We start from the raw sequence: 17,512 nt of genomic DNA on the forward strand, positions 1-17,512 counted from the left end.
ATAAACAAGCAGAATCACCTAATTCTGTGGGCTTAACAGGAATTTAATCTGACATTTTTCCTGCAAAGTTTTCACTCTTTATTTGGATTTTTCTGCCTGGTGTGCATGGCAGGAAAATGGGTCAAGAAAGAAGAAGTCAGGGGGTAGGAGGGGAGAACAGAGTGGGGCCCACCGGCCCCTCAACATCCCTCCTTTCAATATGAAAATATATTATACCATAATGTGTTCAGTATGCAAGCTTGAAGGAAACCATATGAAAAGATTCCAGACAAAGAGCCTTCTGTGTTCCAGCTGACCCCCCCTTCCCAACCCCATCCTTCGTCTGCCTAAACTGAGTGAGAGAGACTGCAACGCACAGGAGGAGAGAGAAGAGAGGTAAAAAAAGGGGGAGGTGTGTATGCAGAGCGATAGGAACTGAAAAGGGGCAGTGCACACCCTCCTTGCCTCACACAGCCAGACCCACCGGAGTACAGGTGAGCAGCATGACCTAACCAGCACGCACTGGACAGGAAGGAGCACCGAATCCTGGACTTTTATCTGTCACTGCAAAGCTTTGACCGCTGCACACTTGATCACCTGCAGCCTGTTATATTTATCTTCAGAGGGTAAGACAAAATCTTTGTTTGGAGCAAGAGGGACGTGGGAGACATGGCAATGTAGTGAAATGGAGCAGAAGAGGAGGGAGACTTTGAAAGTCTTTGTTTGAGTAGATGACAAACATCTGGGGCTGCTGTTTTTCTCTGGGTGCAGGCTTACAGAGGGGGGTTGACTGGCTACATTAGCACTAATATCCAAGCCTGTTGTCCTGAGTGTGCAGAGCTTGCTGTGTAGCCAGGTTATAGACTTGAACTGCACTTTGTAACATTAGAGGGTGCATCCAATTAAAGTCCTGGCTGGAGACTGTATTTACTTACTCATATAGGTAATTGCTACCCGTTAACACGACAGGTGAGGCCTGTTAACGGCTTTATAGGGGAGCAAAATGAGTTTTTTTTCCCAGTGTACATTCCATATATTCATTAGCAAATGATCCCTCTTTAGTTTTGCTGTGACACAAGTTTCTTTGAAATGCAAGTAAGCAGCTTGGCAACAGAAGCCAATGCCACTTTACAAGTTACTCCTGCAGTATTGATAATGCCTGCATGAATTTTACATTTTAAAAAGGCTGGCGCGCTGAGCCTTTGATGTCTAACTGTTTTTCGAAAGATTACTCTGATTATTTTACAAAGCTCCTCCCACTTGGCACAGGATCATACACCCTTACTCCAAGTATTTATCTTTGTCTCTTGAAGTTCTCCACCTGTAATTATGAGAGTAGGATGAGGTGCATATAATGCAGACACTTCATTACAAAGCTCTCCACTGCATGATTTATGATGGTACTCTCAGGAATCCCTGAAAAGTACAAATAAACAGAAAGAGACATTTTTCAGTTTCATTAGAGCCAGTGCCTTGCAGTGTCTTCTGATGTCAGTCATCAGCCAGCACAAGCTGAGGCCTGTTGACTATCACGGTCTCCTGAGGAATCATGAGGCAGGAATGCCCATTTTGGAGCACTAGCCAAAATTATTTTGTGGTGCTGCTGGAGCCCTTGAATGGCCCTTTGTCTGAGCAAGAGAGAGAAGGAGCAAAGGGCTCTGCTAAAACCCTTTAGCATTTACAGCTCAATGGTTCGTGCATGCCGAAGTGTAAAGGATCCAGGCAAAGGGCAAGAGATAACAGACACACACTAGCTTTGCCCCTGAGGGAACAGTTTGCCAGTCAGTGTAGTGAAGAGATGCCTCATTACAAACTCAGTAACTGATACACCTTTTCAAGTCTGACTATAGGTGGGACGCATGCTCACCTAACACCGACACATCCCACATACTTCAACACATGTACACCCAAGCAACTGATGATGTGCAGATGACACACCAGAGGAGAAAAGGCGTGCAGTGAATGAGTTATTAGGTGGCTGACATGCTATCTACAAGTTGGCTTTTGGTGCAAATGTGTAATAAATCTATGAGACAAACGACCATAAGGGATAAATGAATGATATCAGTTTGTGTGGCGGCCAAAGACCTTTCTTTTGTGCGTCATTGCCACTGCAGAGCACTGTGTGATGGATCTGCTGTCCTTGTATGAATCCATCATCTATTGATGATGTACAGGAACTCTGTGATTACAAACTGAAATGGCCTACAGGCCAAATTGTAAATTATATCCTTGATTTTTGACTACAGAGGATTGCGGGTGGCAAAAGAAAACCATGCAGTGGTGGAAGAAAAGCAGATGGACTGTAGAATACCTTTTGAACTTCAAGGTAATTGGGGGTGGGGTGGTAATAGGTGGGGAGTGACATCAAACCATCAGTTGTGGAGAGTGGATAAAAGATCAAGTGGGTGAGACATCACAAGACAATCTGGAAGAAATACAATGCTCATGCTGTACAAGAACAAGCAGAGGAAAATAAGCAGAGTGGGGCAGATGTAGATTTCAGTATGTCCATATGTTGGTGTTTTGTTTTCTGAGCTGGATTCAAGTCTGCATCTTGGCTCCTGTCAATTTGAATTTTCCCACATCTGCTCTTTGTCTGCAAGTTAATAAATATTTTCAGCATGGATCAAAGATAGTAATCTCAGCATATTTTAAGCAATCTGGAGATGCTGTGTTAGGATACTTCCTCAACATGTGTTAACCTTTCTTTTTACTGGTCACACTAAAAAAGACAATTTGGTATAACAAAGACAACTGTTAATGAGAAAAAAAAATTACGCATCCAAACCCCCAGTGCAGCACAATTATTTGGTGAAAACTAATCAAGCTTCCAAATGAGATGCAGATTGATCCCAACATGCATCACACATCTGTGGAGATTCAAAGAGCTATTGTCAAAGTGTTTGAACAATGCTGGCCTTCATCTCCTCTCGTCAGCATCACGCCAGTAAGTGAAACTGTGGAGGACTTTTGTTTCCTTACAGCAAGGAGGTGGGGCTGTTTTGTTTGTGATGATTGCCTTTAGGGGGGATACAAGAGTAGTCTTCCCATAGTTTGTCAAGAACTGTTGTTCTGTTGGAGGTCTACACAAAAGAGATTAAAACAAGTTTACACTGTTTGCACACCTTAAGAAAAGATGAAGATGAGGGTGGCTGCCTGTAAGGAATCTCCGAAAAGGCGTGTTACACATGATTATGTGTGTCTCTTTGCACAGGCTTCCCGCTACTGAGGGATACAGTGGTGACTCGAAAGCAAAAACAAAATTCAGTCCTGATCAGCTTCAAGGAGAGGCAAGTTTGGTCACAGAGAAACATGAGCAAACATTGGTTTATCTTTACAAACTTTGCCAGTGGCCCTTATTAGCTTTGAAGGGAGGAACATGACACTGCTGATCTACTGAAATACTTTATAGGATAATCTTTGCTTCACACTGCATGGAGATTAAAAATCTACATTCACTGTCTCAGTGTGCTGTATCACATCACAGACCCTGAGGGGAAATAAAGCTACTTTTAGCAGGTTTAATGCAGATTTCAGACCACAATAAATTGCTGCCTTCTTTCTGTCTTTGGAGACAACACAGATTTTTATCTCAGTCAGACGCTTAAAAAAAGCATCACATCATTTCTTTTCCTTCAATTTTTGCCTTTTGAAGCCAGTTCAAAGTGTGAATCTTCATCATTTTTTCCAGACTCAGTGTTTAAATGTTCCCACATAAGCCAAACCTTTCTGAAACCATCACTGAAAAATGTTTGAACCTTGTCATGAAGCAGCACGACATCACACAGAGGGGTGATGATGGAAATGTTGTGGGCAGATGAAACGTCTTTTGTCTTTGTAAATGTCACATTTGCATGAAATAACTAAAGGAACGCTTAGTTAAATGCTTGACTTGCATAACTGCATTTTAATCTGCACATTTCTCTCTTTTTTTGTTTTGTTTTGCAGGACAGAAAAACGAACACAGAGAATGTTTAGATAATGGACCGTGGCTTGCCATCTACTTGAAAACTACTTCAGACTGACTGAACAACCACAACAAAATAAAAATCTAAATAGTGAAGAATTAGAGCTAATTGATGATAATCCTTAGCTGCAGTGTCTTAATATTTATGAAGACTACCACAGAAAAGAAATAAACTTTATTCCTTAACTATGTTTGATAAAAACAGAAGTGAACTCTCCTGATTTTAGAAACTGAATCTGCAAGAGAAACAAGCAGGAGACGAGAATAAAGCAGCTCTGACTGAGTGCTTTTGAACACTGAATAGAAAACAGTCTCTGGACTGACCTTTTCCAGAGTGAAATGTTATTCCTCACATGCACCTTAACAGCAGGAAGCCTCCATATGCACAGTTCCCTTTCACGTCACTGTAGACTTATGATCTCTGAGATAAAGTGCAGATCCTTTTCTTTGAAAGAAAAGTAATCTGTGGGCTGCAGACTGAGATGCAAACAAAAACCATGTTCTGGTGACCAAAAATAGAAAAAGGAGGAAGAAACACTTCTGGGAAAGAAAAATAGAGTGCTAGGGAGTTACAAATAGAGAAAACTGGACAGTTTCTCAACCCTCTTTGAGAGTTTCAACAGAGCACAACAAACTTGAGCAATTTTATGGCTGTTTTCCATGGGAACTCATCCAAGGCACATCGGAGCTGACCCTCCTGGGAGGTCCAGATTGACTAAGAATAATACTTCACGAGGAACAAAGTGAAAGCACACTTCTTCAGTCAAATTTCAGCTGACTGCGGGGCAACTTTTGGAAGGATTACTATTGAAAGAGGAGCCATGCCTGGAAGCAGCAACCTGGAACTCTGAGCTGCTTCTATTCCTTGTCCTTTAGGTGTTTTATTTAAACATATTCACCGCCTACCACTAAGGAGTAAAACAGACAGAGGAAAGAGACAGAAGCATCTTATTGTGCTGAGTGATGGAAAAGGGACACATGTCCATCAGGAGAGGGGTGAGCTGGAGTCCAGGAGGACTGAGAAAACCTCTCCAACTAAGACAAGATATGCACACCCCTGAGACAGACCACAACACATCATGGGAGAAGACTGGATTAAACAAAGAGCACATGAGCCGGAAAACAAGTGAGTGTTTGTTAATGTAGTATACTCTGTCTTCATTTGGGTGCCGAAGCAGCAGCAAGAAAGTATATTAGAACTCTTCTTTAACTTTACAATCCAGAAATGTGGTTGTAAAAACATTTGCTTGCTGCTTTAAGGCCACAGTGTGGCTTAAAGTACAAGTATACACCTGGAAATATAGCTGAGAAGAGGAGACTGTATATAGTGAAAACAGACAGTCAAGACTCATCAGTGAAATCTGACACAGTGTAGACCTCGATGAGACATCTGTTTCCATGCCTTAAAAATACAGGCTGCCGAAGCAGCAGTGGAAAAGCAATCATTTACCACTGCTAAAGGGCTTTCTTAATATCCAACACAGTCACTGACAATAATGGGTATGCTTGTGGGAAAAGCTGTTTGGAAACTTGACTTTCACAGATAAACTCCTCTCAAAAAGAAAGGGAAAAAAAAGAGAGGGAGGGAGTCAGACGCCATGATAAAATTAAGACTTGTTCACAGAAATTACTGCAAGAAAGATGACTTCCTCTGGGCGGCAACAAGGCTGTCAGGTCCATTATTCAAAGTAAAATTACATTGTGCATTGTAATAGAAAACTCAGATAACTTGCTTCTAGTCTCAGTCTCTGTGCTACCAACACCCTTCCTATCACTCATTACTCACTAATTAGTTTCCTCAGATCACTAAAAACAACACAAAGGCTGTGATAAAAGTCAGCTGCCCCCCTACTGAGACTTTTCATAATGCACAAAATTAGAATATGAGCAGCAGGGCTTGTTTCCCACCTCTGAGCTGGGTTTTGATTTACCCCATGAGATCCGATGAGAGTTTAGGTTGTACTCAGTCTGGTGAGATCCCAGGACCACTGTTAATCCTTGCCTTTCCATACTGCTTCACACATCACCCACGGGGGCCAGCGCTGTCATCCCACTCACCCGACAGCCATCACCCGGAGAAAGATAACATCCGATGGAGTAATCTGACCTTTGATACACAAATGCAGGGTTGGCCTCCTGACTTGAATCCTGCTGCTGTAGAGAGGGGGGCAGTTTTCCTGTCTGTCCTCTTCTGCACAGGAATGAGGGGAAGGGACAGAGGGCAGAGTGATGAGATAGAGAAAGTTAGAGGTGGAAGGTGGGAGAGAAAGGAGGGCTAGTTGATATGATGTAGAGGCTCTAGCATCAGGACAGGAAATTCCTGTCCTGCTTTTGCAGGTTGGAGCTTAGGGCCAGAAGGGTTCAAAGAGGGCAGAAACTTTGTTGGAGAGAATGCTCAATAAACACACATGGCATATTCTGACTGACGTGGGGGGCAGCAGGGGTCAGGTGCTTTAGCTCTGGAGCCTCAGTGGTCTAATCCATGTAAACATAAGCTGGAGTATCTCTGGGTTGCACTTCAAAGATTGCAACAAGGGTCAAACGCTCCCCTGCTATCACAGGACGTTACAGAGATAAGCTGCTCAATACTTACCATTGACTGGACATCTCATGAGGACTATAAAAAAAACAAACAAAAAAAATTTAGTTTCAACATGGATACTCTACCGAAACAGCTTTCTTCTCTCAGGCATTTCTGTTTTAATAATTAGTGAAAAGCACGGGGAGGTGGTGCTGCACATTTTGAAAATGTGAAACAAAGCTGGAGGCTGAGTGACAGACAGCACAGCCTCCAGCTACAGACCTCCTCCTCCCTTTCCTCCTCTCCTCCTCTCCCTGCCTGTCTGTGTGCCGCCGGACTGCGGAGAAAAAGAAATATGATCCCGTGTCTTGGTCCAGAAAGGGGGGTGTGAAGCTAACGGACGCAGTTAAATTGAAAAGTCTTGTGGAAGTACTACAACACAGCGGCGGTCTGAGTTTTGACATGAAAAAGGTAAGGGCTTAGGCACAGATGTCCTAGGGCAAGAAAAGCAAACTTTCTGAAAACTTAGAGGCTGTTTCATGGTGTTGAATTCTAACAGAGGAGCAGCTGAGTTTGTTATTTGAGGAAAGGTAAAGATTTAAAGTTGTGCTTTGCTCTTCCATAAATCTTTTTTACTTGCAGCTGAAAATGTTGATTAAAGTCCTCTGAACTTTTTGAGCAGTCAAGTCAACATGTGGCCAGCAGCATGTCATCTCCACTTTAACAACACCTACTATTGGTTATGGCTGGTTGGTTAACATCTTCATTTAATTTAACTACAACCTGCTAAAATATTAACAGGAAAGTTTATCTTCAGTATAAGTATGACTTGTATTTTGGTCACTGATGGGATTTGCACCTGCATGTCACTTGATAACCAACTCGGCTCCCAGTCAAGGTAGATGTTTACAGTGAGGACATTTCATTTCAAGTCTCACTGCTTCGGTATATTCAGTTAGCATGAATTATAAGCAGCAAATAACTGGTAAAAATAAATCCCGGTGGAGTTCTCATTTCTATTGACAACACTGATAAAAAAGCTCTGATTATTTAGTCAGTACATGTAAGATAAGTTGGTTTATTTCTCTGCAGCAGTGTGTAAAAGACGGAGATTTATACTTATGCCAATAGTGGTGTGAGGACTGCTTGTTTAAAGGCTGTCTGATAATGTTTTATCCATGTTATATGTGCCATTTAGTTCATTTATCTTTATTGGATCAGGCTGAATAATTTAACATAGTTTAAACTAACGCAGACAAAAGCAACATCAGTACGGATATATTTTTGTATGTGTCAAATCAAAATTGACTATAAAGCCCATAAGAGCACTAGGATACTGTTGGCATATTAAATGCATGAGCTCAATCTTTAGCTGGGTTTATGTAAAAGGAAATCATGGTTACCTTGCAAAGGGTGAAATCAAATACTGTAGGGGCAAGCTAAAAGTCTGTAAAAATCTATGGCAGACGCAATATATTCCTTTTTTTACTGAGGGCACGATCGTGTAAGCTTGTCCTCTGTGCCAGGAAAAGCCACATGCAGAATCCGCTCTGCAGGACAGCTTTATTTGATTTATACATAATTATTGTGATTGGCACTCGGCTGCATCTAATAATGTAGCTGTCAGGATCCATCGCCTTATGAAATGAAAGCTGTGTCAGCTGTCTGAGAAAAGTCCTGGAGGATCATGAATTAGATAAATAACCTCCCAGATGTGTCACCATAGCAACTTCTTCTTCTTTGCAATGCTCACCAAAGAGTATCTGTTTTTGAATTAATTTGTGGTGGAAAAACAAATAGAAGAAGAAGCCTACACAGAGCTTTTGTTTTCCTCTACATCGGCTTTGAAGTTTAATGCAGTCACTATATTTAAGATGGGAACAGTTGATTGTATAGTGTGTTTATAGACAGCAATCAAAGAATGTCATTTAAGGAGGGTGAAGGTTGTAAAAATGATCCATTAAGGGTTTCAGCTGCAGTACTGCACAAATTAACGACAGAGAGAAACCAAAGGCATGCTGGAAGTGCAGGCGGGGAGTTTTCTCAGCGGTGAAGGAATGCTCAGGGAGGGACTGCTGCAGATGGTAGAGGAAATAGTTCCATTGCCTGGAAGGGAGCTCTTAAGCTCAGAAAACAAACTATCAATTTTAACCTAGCCAAGTTTCATCACACAATTTTAAAATAATCAGAAAGAATGCATAACTGATGTAAGACAGTCATTGTCAGCTCCTTCTTTAGTGTTTACTGACCTAGATCTTTTTTTATTAACTTTCCTCAACATGTTGCGCCTTTTTATTAGTGTTTATTCCTAAATGTTTCTCAGCCCACGTCTATTAGCTCACTGTCTAGAGCTCCAGTCTGCTGAGTCAAATGTCCGCAGAGCCGTATTTTTCTCGCTAGATTGGTTGGAATCAAAAGCACAGCAAACAACAATTAGAACCATGTGGCGCAGAAGCAGCTCTTTGGCTTTTAAAGAGAATATTAAAACCAAGACTTGTTAAATATTTGTCCTCGTTCTCTCTCTCTCTCTCTCTGTCTCTCTCTTTTATTTATATATTTGTTATTATTATTGTTATTTTTTTTTACATAAAAGCAATTTGGAATATTTTAACAGATTTGTCTGTGCAAAGAAGCACATTTCCAAATCTACAAAAGTTGGAGTCCTCTGCAGTTGTTCAAACATCTCTGATATTTCTTTAAGTAAACGCTTTGTACCCTTTTCCCCTGCTCTCATCATTTCAGATCTGACCAGGAGTGCCAGTTTATCAGAGAAGGAGCTGAAGGAGGCACGTGTGAGAAGTCAGATCATCGCTGCTCAGCTCACCATCCCTTCCAACTCCAGCTCCAAGGGTGTGCAGCTCTTCAACAGGCGTAAGCAGAGAGTGAACGCCTTCACACTCGAAAGCTGTGGACAGGGGTCTGAAGAGGTCAAAGCTGAGAATGGGAAAAGCCATCTCTTGTCCAGCAAACTAACATGGACCGAAAGGAGCAGTGAGGAAAAGGATAAAGACCTGAACTTTAAGAACAACAAGCCACTCATCTCCCCACCTATAAGTGTGTGTTCTGCTGGTGATATCATGGATGAGCCGGAAAAGGATTTCCACAAAGAAGAAGACATGGAAAATAAGGTTATCCAAGAGAGACATTTCCTCCCTGTCAAAGAGGAGGAGGAGGAAGAGGAAGAGGGAAGAGATGTAATTCATGACGAGTTAGAGGACAACATTAAGCATGAAACTCCTCTGGGAAACAATAACACTGATCCAGGCGTGATGGAACATGCTGAAAGGGAGGCTGAGACAAATGGGGGCCACACACAGCCAGTTCCTGTTGGAAATCTTCTTAATGGCTGTCACAGCACCTCTGGGCCTGAGAGGGTGTCTTCACCCTCATCCAAGCAGACGACCACCATCACAAATAGGACTGCCAGGCCCTTTTTCTCACCACCCACAGTGCACTCTCCAGAGGCAGTCAGTCCTGTCATGGACATCCCACCTCCTCCGTCTTACTCCACTCCTTCCCTCCCTGCTTCCACTGTGACTCAACCTGTGATGTTCTCACCTCCACCTCCGCCTCCGTCATATCCCACACCTCCTCTGCCAGCCTTCACGAACCATCCCCCACGGGGCTTCTACTCAAGTCCACCTCCAATGTCTCCTGCCACGTCCCCCTCCTCTCCTCCACCATCCCACTTCCCTGTTTCTCAGTATCCACCCATGCCCCACTGTGGCCCTCCCATAGCACCAAAGCCCTCCACCTTTGTTCCTCAGCCTGCTGGAGAGAAGAAGCTGATAACAGCGATCAAAACAGGAATACTTGAAGAAAGTGCCGCCAGGAGGGCTAGTAGAAAGGCAATGTTCACATTCAAAGAGAAGCCAGTGGTAGCTCCAAACCCTGAACTGCTCTCGCTGGTGCAAGGGGTGGATGAAAGGAAGAAACATGGACTAAGATCTGTGCCAGAGCCAGCATCAGAAGAGGAGCTACTGGCTCTGGGTGCAGAGGCCTCCAATTTCCTTGCCAAAGAAGAGGACAGGGCGGAGGGAGCAAATGCTCCAGAGTGGGCCTCCTGTCTCAAGAGCTCAAGAACCCGACCAAGGACGGAGCACCGGCCAGAGCAGAATCTCTCCAATGTGTCTGGAAAAGGGGCTGAGCTGTTTGCCAAGCGGCAGTCCAGGATGGAGAAATATGTTCTTGAGAATCAGAATGCAGGAAAAATTAGGTCACCCTCCCCTACGATGTCTCTGCCACCATCTTGGGTTTACCCATCAAATATGCCTGGAAGGGTGAAAGCCATTGCTAAAAACTCTGACATGAGCGCTCAGCTTTCACAGAATCTAAAGGCCCAACAAGCAGTCAAACAAAAACCACAGCCCAAAGCTGCTCTGCCAGAGACGGTTCCAGAACCGCCTCCTTTGGAAAATGGTTGCTCCAAGATAGAAATGGACCTCTCAAGGCACCGACCTTACCAGATTAACTCTTCCCTCTTCACCTTTAACCCAGCTAAAGACCCAATTAGTACCCTACCCAGAGGAGCACCACAGGCCAAGAGCATTATTCCCACCCATACTTACTCCAGACAAACTTCTCTGCCTAACAACCCTCCATCTCACTTCAGTACCCACAGCATGTCTCCTCAAATGCCTCTTAGTCCCACAGGAGCATCAGATTCAGCTTCTGGACATCCAAGAATCAGTTCTCCTATGACTGCCTTTTCTCCAGAGCGAGTATCCTCTCCTCGGTCGGGAGTACAGGCACCAAGGCCCACGTTTTCTGCCAAGAAGGCAGGAATTATGCCACAGGTGTGGAAACCCTCTCTTTACCACTTTTAGAAAATTTGTGCATTTTGGGGGAACTGGAAATAATGTAGAAATTAAACAAATGGCTGAAAACTGAAATATCTTTTACTAGCTTTAAAATTTACTGCACTTTGTTTAAACTCGTGCCTTGTTCCTCTTGTGCCTTTATTAGTACCTGCTCTTTTAGATTTATGTAGGAAAAGTTGTTGCAGTCATGCTTATCATGAAACATTGGATGAATTAGATGAATTACTCACTCAGTCATTTCAGCTAAGGCTGAACTGCTCAGCACATTGTACAATAATTTAGGAATCAATGAGCCTTAAGTGACCTGTGAATACATAGTATAATTGTATTTTTACCTCATTATCCACATACCCATAATTAACCTCGGAAAATTAAAACTGTGTGTTGGTGTAATCAAAATAAATTCATATCCCCAAAGCAGATAACATAAAAGCACTTAAAAACATCCATTTTCAGAACATTTTCAAACAAGAAAACAACTTCACACTGTTTCCACTGGGCACCATAATGTTGCTGCTTCACAAAGCACTTTAACAGATGGTCTAGCATCTGCTTTATGATCTATGATTTGCAATTTAATGACGCTCACTGGCATGAAAGTTGCAGTAAGAGAAGTCTTTTACGTCTTTATGTCTTCAGGGTAATTTACTTTGCTTTCCAGTATGTTTTACCTAAATATATGGTGTGTGTTTGGATGCTATTGTGTTTCAGATCTACAGGCTGGATTTAAATTTGCATCATGAATCTACACGTATCTTGTTGTTACATCTTACAGAAGTAATTCCTCAGACTAAAGTGTTTGTGACTGTGTATTTTTAAACAACTTGATTCACTGCTCTTTTCTGCTGTTATACTGTCTCTTATAACTGGTATTTTCTGTAAGATTGAATCTTTCCTTCCTTCATTAAACCTTTATGCTAACACTCTGCAGTGACTTCTTCCTCCTTTTCCTCGTCTCCTAACTTTACTTGACCTGTCTCAGCCACTGATTTCACCATTTATTTATTTTTATGTAACTTTCATCTCTTTTCTGCTATCACCAGGATGTCTCTCTTAAATACACAAATAATTTACAAGTGCCAGGAGTCCATTTCAGAACTTAATATGTGACATTTTGAGCACTGAAATTACCACTATAGTTTTCTACAAGAAGATATTTTTAAACGCTAACAGTAACAGGAACCTGTGGTTTGGTCTTGTTGATTTTGAGGAGCTCAGGCATTAAGACAAATGCTATAACCCTTGACCTGAGTCACATTTCTTCCAACAAAGCACTTAACTTTTGTAATATGACCACCAACATTCATCTTACAAGATTAGAACGTCCATAGAAACTGATACTTGCTCTTTAGTATTTATCACAACACATTCTCTTTAGATTATTATCCCAAGCAAAGATAGTTAGTGCTTAATTAGTATGGACACAAGATGGAATTCAACCCTTGCTTCAGTTGAGTAACTTCATATCCCTGCAAAGGTTAGCCACCTCAGGAGGACCAGATGACGGTAACTTGAGAGGGACACTAAAGACTGGGCCTAACCTTGCAAGCATCCAGGCTTACTGAGGGATGGGGACACACAGACATGTTGCGAATGCATCTGGGGCTCACACTGAACACATAAATACCATTTTATCTAAAAAGGGAATAAATTATCACCATTACTGAATTGTTCTTATGGATTCTTACGTCTTACAGCTGACAACATTGGTCAGTTAATGAACAAACATCCTGTAATTGTCAAATCTAAACCTTAAATTGGACTTGATTAAGGACATTTGTGTATTTGGTCCAATGGTGTACAAGTAGCATAATACAATATCAAGTTAATTTTACAATCTGTAGTTTTTTTTTCAAATGTCTTATTTCAAGAATCAAAATCAAAATTATATGTCATGTTCCAACAGGCATCAAAGGAGTCCTTCCCTGGTGAAATTCCCAGTAAGACACCCACACCAATCAGCACACCCAGTCTCACCAGACGTATCAGCAGCCCAGATGGCCCAACCAGTGGAATCTGGACCTCCAGCCCGCAAACAAACCGAGCTTCCACCACCATCAGCGGCTCTATCCGCTCAGTCATTTCTCCTGTGACCTCTCCTAGCAGTACAAGATGCCAGTCACCTATGATTGGTCAGAACATCCAGTGTCCCACTGCTGCCTCCACTTCTACACCTAGACCTTCCCAAATGGCTGCAGTCACCTCTCCATGCTCTCCTCCTTGGGGTTCAAGATGCCAGTCTCCAATGCTCAATCAACCCCCCACCACGTCCTCCATCCCTGCTTTCACACCACTCGAAATCTCTAAAACTCATTATCCTCTTTCTCCTCCTTGGGGTGCACGATGCCAGTCTCCAATGGTGAGCCAGAACAAGTCCTCCACTACTGCCTCTTTTTCTGCTACAAGACCCTCCAGAACATCTACAGCCACTTCCCCATGCTCCCCTCCTTGGGGATCAAGATGTCAGTCCCCAGCAGTGTGCCAGAATATCAAGTCTTCCACCATTTCCTCTGGTTCTACATCCAGACCCTCCCATACGCCTCCTTGGGGATCAAGATGTCAGTCACCATCAGCAAGCCAGAATAAACAGTCTTCCACTTTCTCTATCAACACATCCAGACCATCCCCAACATCTACAGGCACATCTCCTTCTGGTGCACTATGCGGCTTACGTTCCCAGTCACCTGCACTCTTTCAAAGCAATTCTTCCTTTCCTTCCACTAAACCTCTATACACATCCTCTGCCACCTCTCCTCCCCCACAACCAAAAGACAGTTGTTGCATGTCTCCCATTGTTAATAATCTAGACTCTAAAACCAACCATCGGCTTCTGGCAAAAAATATTATCAATGCAGCCAAACGTAAAAACAGCCCTTCACCTGGTGCACTGAGTGGTCACAACCTCCCCATCTCACCTGTGGGAAACGCCAACCATGACTGGCACAAACCACCCATCAGCCACTTCCAGTCACGAGCATTGGGGGCACAGTCTCCTACTTTCACCAGTCCTCCTCCCACTCCCACTCAGAGAATCTGCTCACCTGTGCGGCTCTACAACACCCGCTCTCTGACCGACTCGGACGCCTCTGTTGAGTCTGAAGACTCAGGCCTTCGGTCGCCTGGCCTGCACTCCTACAACACCTGCCCCCGCGGCTGGGGTGGGAGCCTGAGGGTCAAGAGAAGCACCGTCTCCACCGACCTGTGAGAGTGTTACTGTGTGTTAAATAAGAAAGAAAATTCAGTTTTCATAGACTTTTGTGGCATTGAATCACCCAGAGGAAGAGTATCTGGTAAAGTTTTAGAAGAGTTACCTTTCCTTTATGTTGCCTGCTGATCCTAGATCACGGTAAATGTTGTACCAAAGTAGTTTTCGTATTTCTTTTGGCTCACAGGCCTAGTATAGACTGACAAGAACAAGCTTTTTATAAAACACAGTTGCTGTGGCTTGTACGCTTCTTACATACCAAAGAGTGCAACATAACTAAAGACAATGAAATTCATTTTAAAATAGTATGATACTTTTTACACCTTTACCACAAACAAACCTTCAGCACAACATATTTGATTAATCATATATGAATGATTATATTTGTTGGTCTGATACAAGTCAAAATGGGAAAAAAATTTAAGGCATTAAAGGGACGCCTAAAACAAGAAGGTTCAATGGACTGTTCAGTTCTTAGTTTGAGGCATTCACATTGTGTTGTTTTAATATAACATAAAAATGACTATACAGTCAGTTCATAATGAATACTGATTCCTTAGTTTCCATCACAAAAACACAGCAATGCCACTCGTATCGTTATACACAGTAAAGGAATTCACCAGTTCATTTTAATCAGTGTAAATTAATCAAATTCACAATGATCACAGTGCAATAATCACTTTAACACAATGTATATATATATATATATATATATATGTTGCTCTACAAACTGAACTTGATTTAAATGAATGTAAGCTTTACAGACCAATTCAGACAGAAGGACAGAAAAGAGGGGAGTGCTGAACAGGAAGCGCTCTGCGGAGATTAAAACGCCTTTTCCATCAAGCACTGCGGACATGCTTCAAGAGGAAGTTTTCATAGTTGTTGTATTTTGTGTGCTTGTTTTGTTGCTTGTAATGGTGGCCAATAGTTATGACCTTTGCATCAGCGACATCTTTGTTGAGGAGCAGACTAAAAGACTGGTCTTTTACAAAGAGCCTGTCTGGATGCGGTTTGGAAGCAAAAGTGAATGTTACAGAAGCAGAGAGGTGTAAGAAGTTGAATTTTTATGTGGAATACAAGGGTTAGAAGAACGTTGTGTGTTGTGAAGTGTTTGCCAGACAGACCAGAATGGTATGTTTTCCAGTCACATATAAAACTCTAATGTGTTGTCTCTGCAACCTCTGTTCTTTTTCTACTTGATTTGCACTTGTCATTCCATTTCAATGACTAACTTGGCATTGTTATAAACTTGATTTGCTCATATAGATAAATCAAATAGATAAATGTCTTGTTTTACTGTCAGACTTACAACTTGTAGAGGGCTGGAAAAAAAATGCAACGTGTTGACATAAAATTTGCAATGACCTGCAAACGCCAACCGCTGCCACAACTTTCTGTTTCAACAGCAGAATCTCATTACACCATTCCCACCTTGCCCTGTCTTGCACCAGCACAACAGATCATTCCCCGACACGCCGGCCAAAAGCATCAGCACATTGCTAAATATTTACTCTGTGTATCTTTTGAGTGACAGGAACTCCTGCTACTTGGTGAACTTGCTCCCTCAGCAGGATTAAACCTATCACTGGCATGGATTGATTTCAGCCTGGGTCATCTCTGGACAAAGTACAGACATCCTCAAACATAAAAAAAGAAATAATTAATGTTAAAGTTTCCAGCATGTTTTATGATTCTATGACTGCATTTGAATGATTCCACTCCTGTTTCATCCTTTAACTGTATGATTGCTGAATTATCTGATGCAAAATAAAACATCTATGAGACAACAGTTGACTTATTACAATTTTATTTGTCTACCATTTTATTATGTTCCTTCATAACACCAGCTCTTCAAAATCCTGCTATAACTGGGAATAAAAGTAAGGTTAGCAATTCTTGGAGACATGTCTTGCTTTTTTTTTAATTATATTTATATATTTATCTTTTTGTTAGTATTTTTCCAGCTCTATTAATAATGAAGGTCAGAGATGTCAACTCAGGTCCTTGTGGCCTGCTGTCCTGCAGATTTTAGATGTTTCCTTGCTTCAGCACACCTGGTTTAGATTAAATGGATCTCCTAAAAAGATTCAGTTCTGTACAAGCCCGTAAACTATAGAGCAGGTGGAGTTATGGGCCTGTACAGGGCCACCTAAAGAAGGTTTCATCTGACCCTTGAAGTCACTTTAAGAACTCACAATCTGGGAAAACTAATATGAAGTTATTGCTCCTGGAGGATATTAATTTATGTTTAATCAAAAGATTAAATACATTTATGGCATGAAAATATTTTATTTAAAAGAAGAAAGTAAATTGCAATCAGTGCATATGACATTCATGTAACAGCTGATCTGACAGCTGCTCTGTGAGATGAGAAATGAAGAATTTTCTTTTGTGAAATGAATGATTTAAATTGTCAAAATTAGAAATGGTTCAACAAAGTGTTAAATACCAATAGCTCCATTTTTTCACTCATGACAAAACAGTTTAATATCTTTTTCATCTACTTGATCTAAAAAAGAGAATGATAGCAAAATACCAACCAGTGTTAACTTTAATGCATGCTGAGAAGTATCTAACACCAAACAGAAACTGCAATAGTTAACATGTGCTTACATGTTGCTTACCAATAAATAAGGCAACTAATTAACAACAAGCTAATTGTCCATAGTAATGACTTTTGTAATACCACCCACCACATTTGTAGACTTGTTTCTTTGGTTTACAGTCTTGTTATGTGTTAACTGTCAGTACGACATATTTGTGGGTGGCATATCCCAAACAGCAGCAGCTGAGGTGAGACGGAAACGAAAACTACATTCATCACAGGCTCATAGACTGCCATCTGTAGGACTTCAGACAGAAGTTCAAATTGGGTAACACTGTTGGAACAGACTTCACGTGCATTTTGTCACATAACTTTAGAGCAAGGATCTCCAACTCCAGTCCTTGTGAGCTACTGTCCTGCAGGTTTTGGATTTTTCCCTGATGCAACACACCTGACTCAAATCACTGGG

The 17,512-nt window shown here is 41.8% G+C and overlaps 1 protein-coding gene across 1 annotated transcript; it reads left to right on the forward strand.

Moving 5' to 3' along the window:
* The first annotated feature begins 468 nt into the window (after window positions 1-468).
* LOC121643218 (mucin-2) lies at window positions 469-16,281 on the forward strand. Its single transcript, XM_041990522.1, has 4 exons — window positions 469-605; window positions 3,931-5,075; window positions 9,213-11,266; window positions 13,197-16,281. The coding sequence occupies exons 2-4, from the start codon at window positions 4,913-4,915 to the stop codon at window positions 14,493-14,495; spliced, it is 3,516 nt and encodes a 1,171-aa protein (XP_041846456.1). The 5' UTR covers window positions 469-605; window positions 3,931-4,912; the 3' UTR covers window positions 14,496-16,281.
* The last annotated feature ends 1,231 nt before the right edge of the window (window positions 16,282-17,512 follow it).

This window comes from Melanotaenia boesemani, chromosome 7, assembly GCF_017639745.1.
Source record: "Melanotaenia boesemani isolate fMelBoe1 chromosome 7, fMelBoe1.pri, whole genome shotgun sequence".
Classification (NCBI taxonomy): domain Eukaryota; kingdom Metazoa; phylum Chordata; class Actinopteri; order Atheriniformes; family Melanotaeniidae; genus Melanotaenia; species Melanotaenia boesemani.

Coding starts and splice junctions, on each gene's coding strand:
- LOC121643218 (XM_041990522.1), top strand. CDS start 4,913: ATGGAAAAGGGACACATGTCCATCAGGAGAGGGGTGAGCTGGAGTCCA. Junction 5,076..9,212: donor GCACATGAGCCGGAAAACAA/GTGAGTGTTTGT, acceptor TCATCATTTCAG/ATCTGACCAGGAGTGCCAGT. Junction 11,267..13,196: donor AGGCAGGAATTATGCCACAG/GTGTGGAAACCC, acceptor ATGTTCCAACAG/GCATCAAAGGAGTCCTTCCC.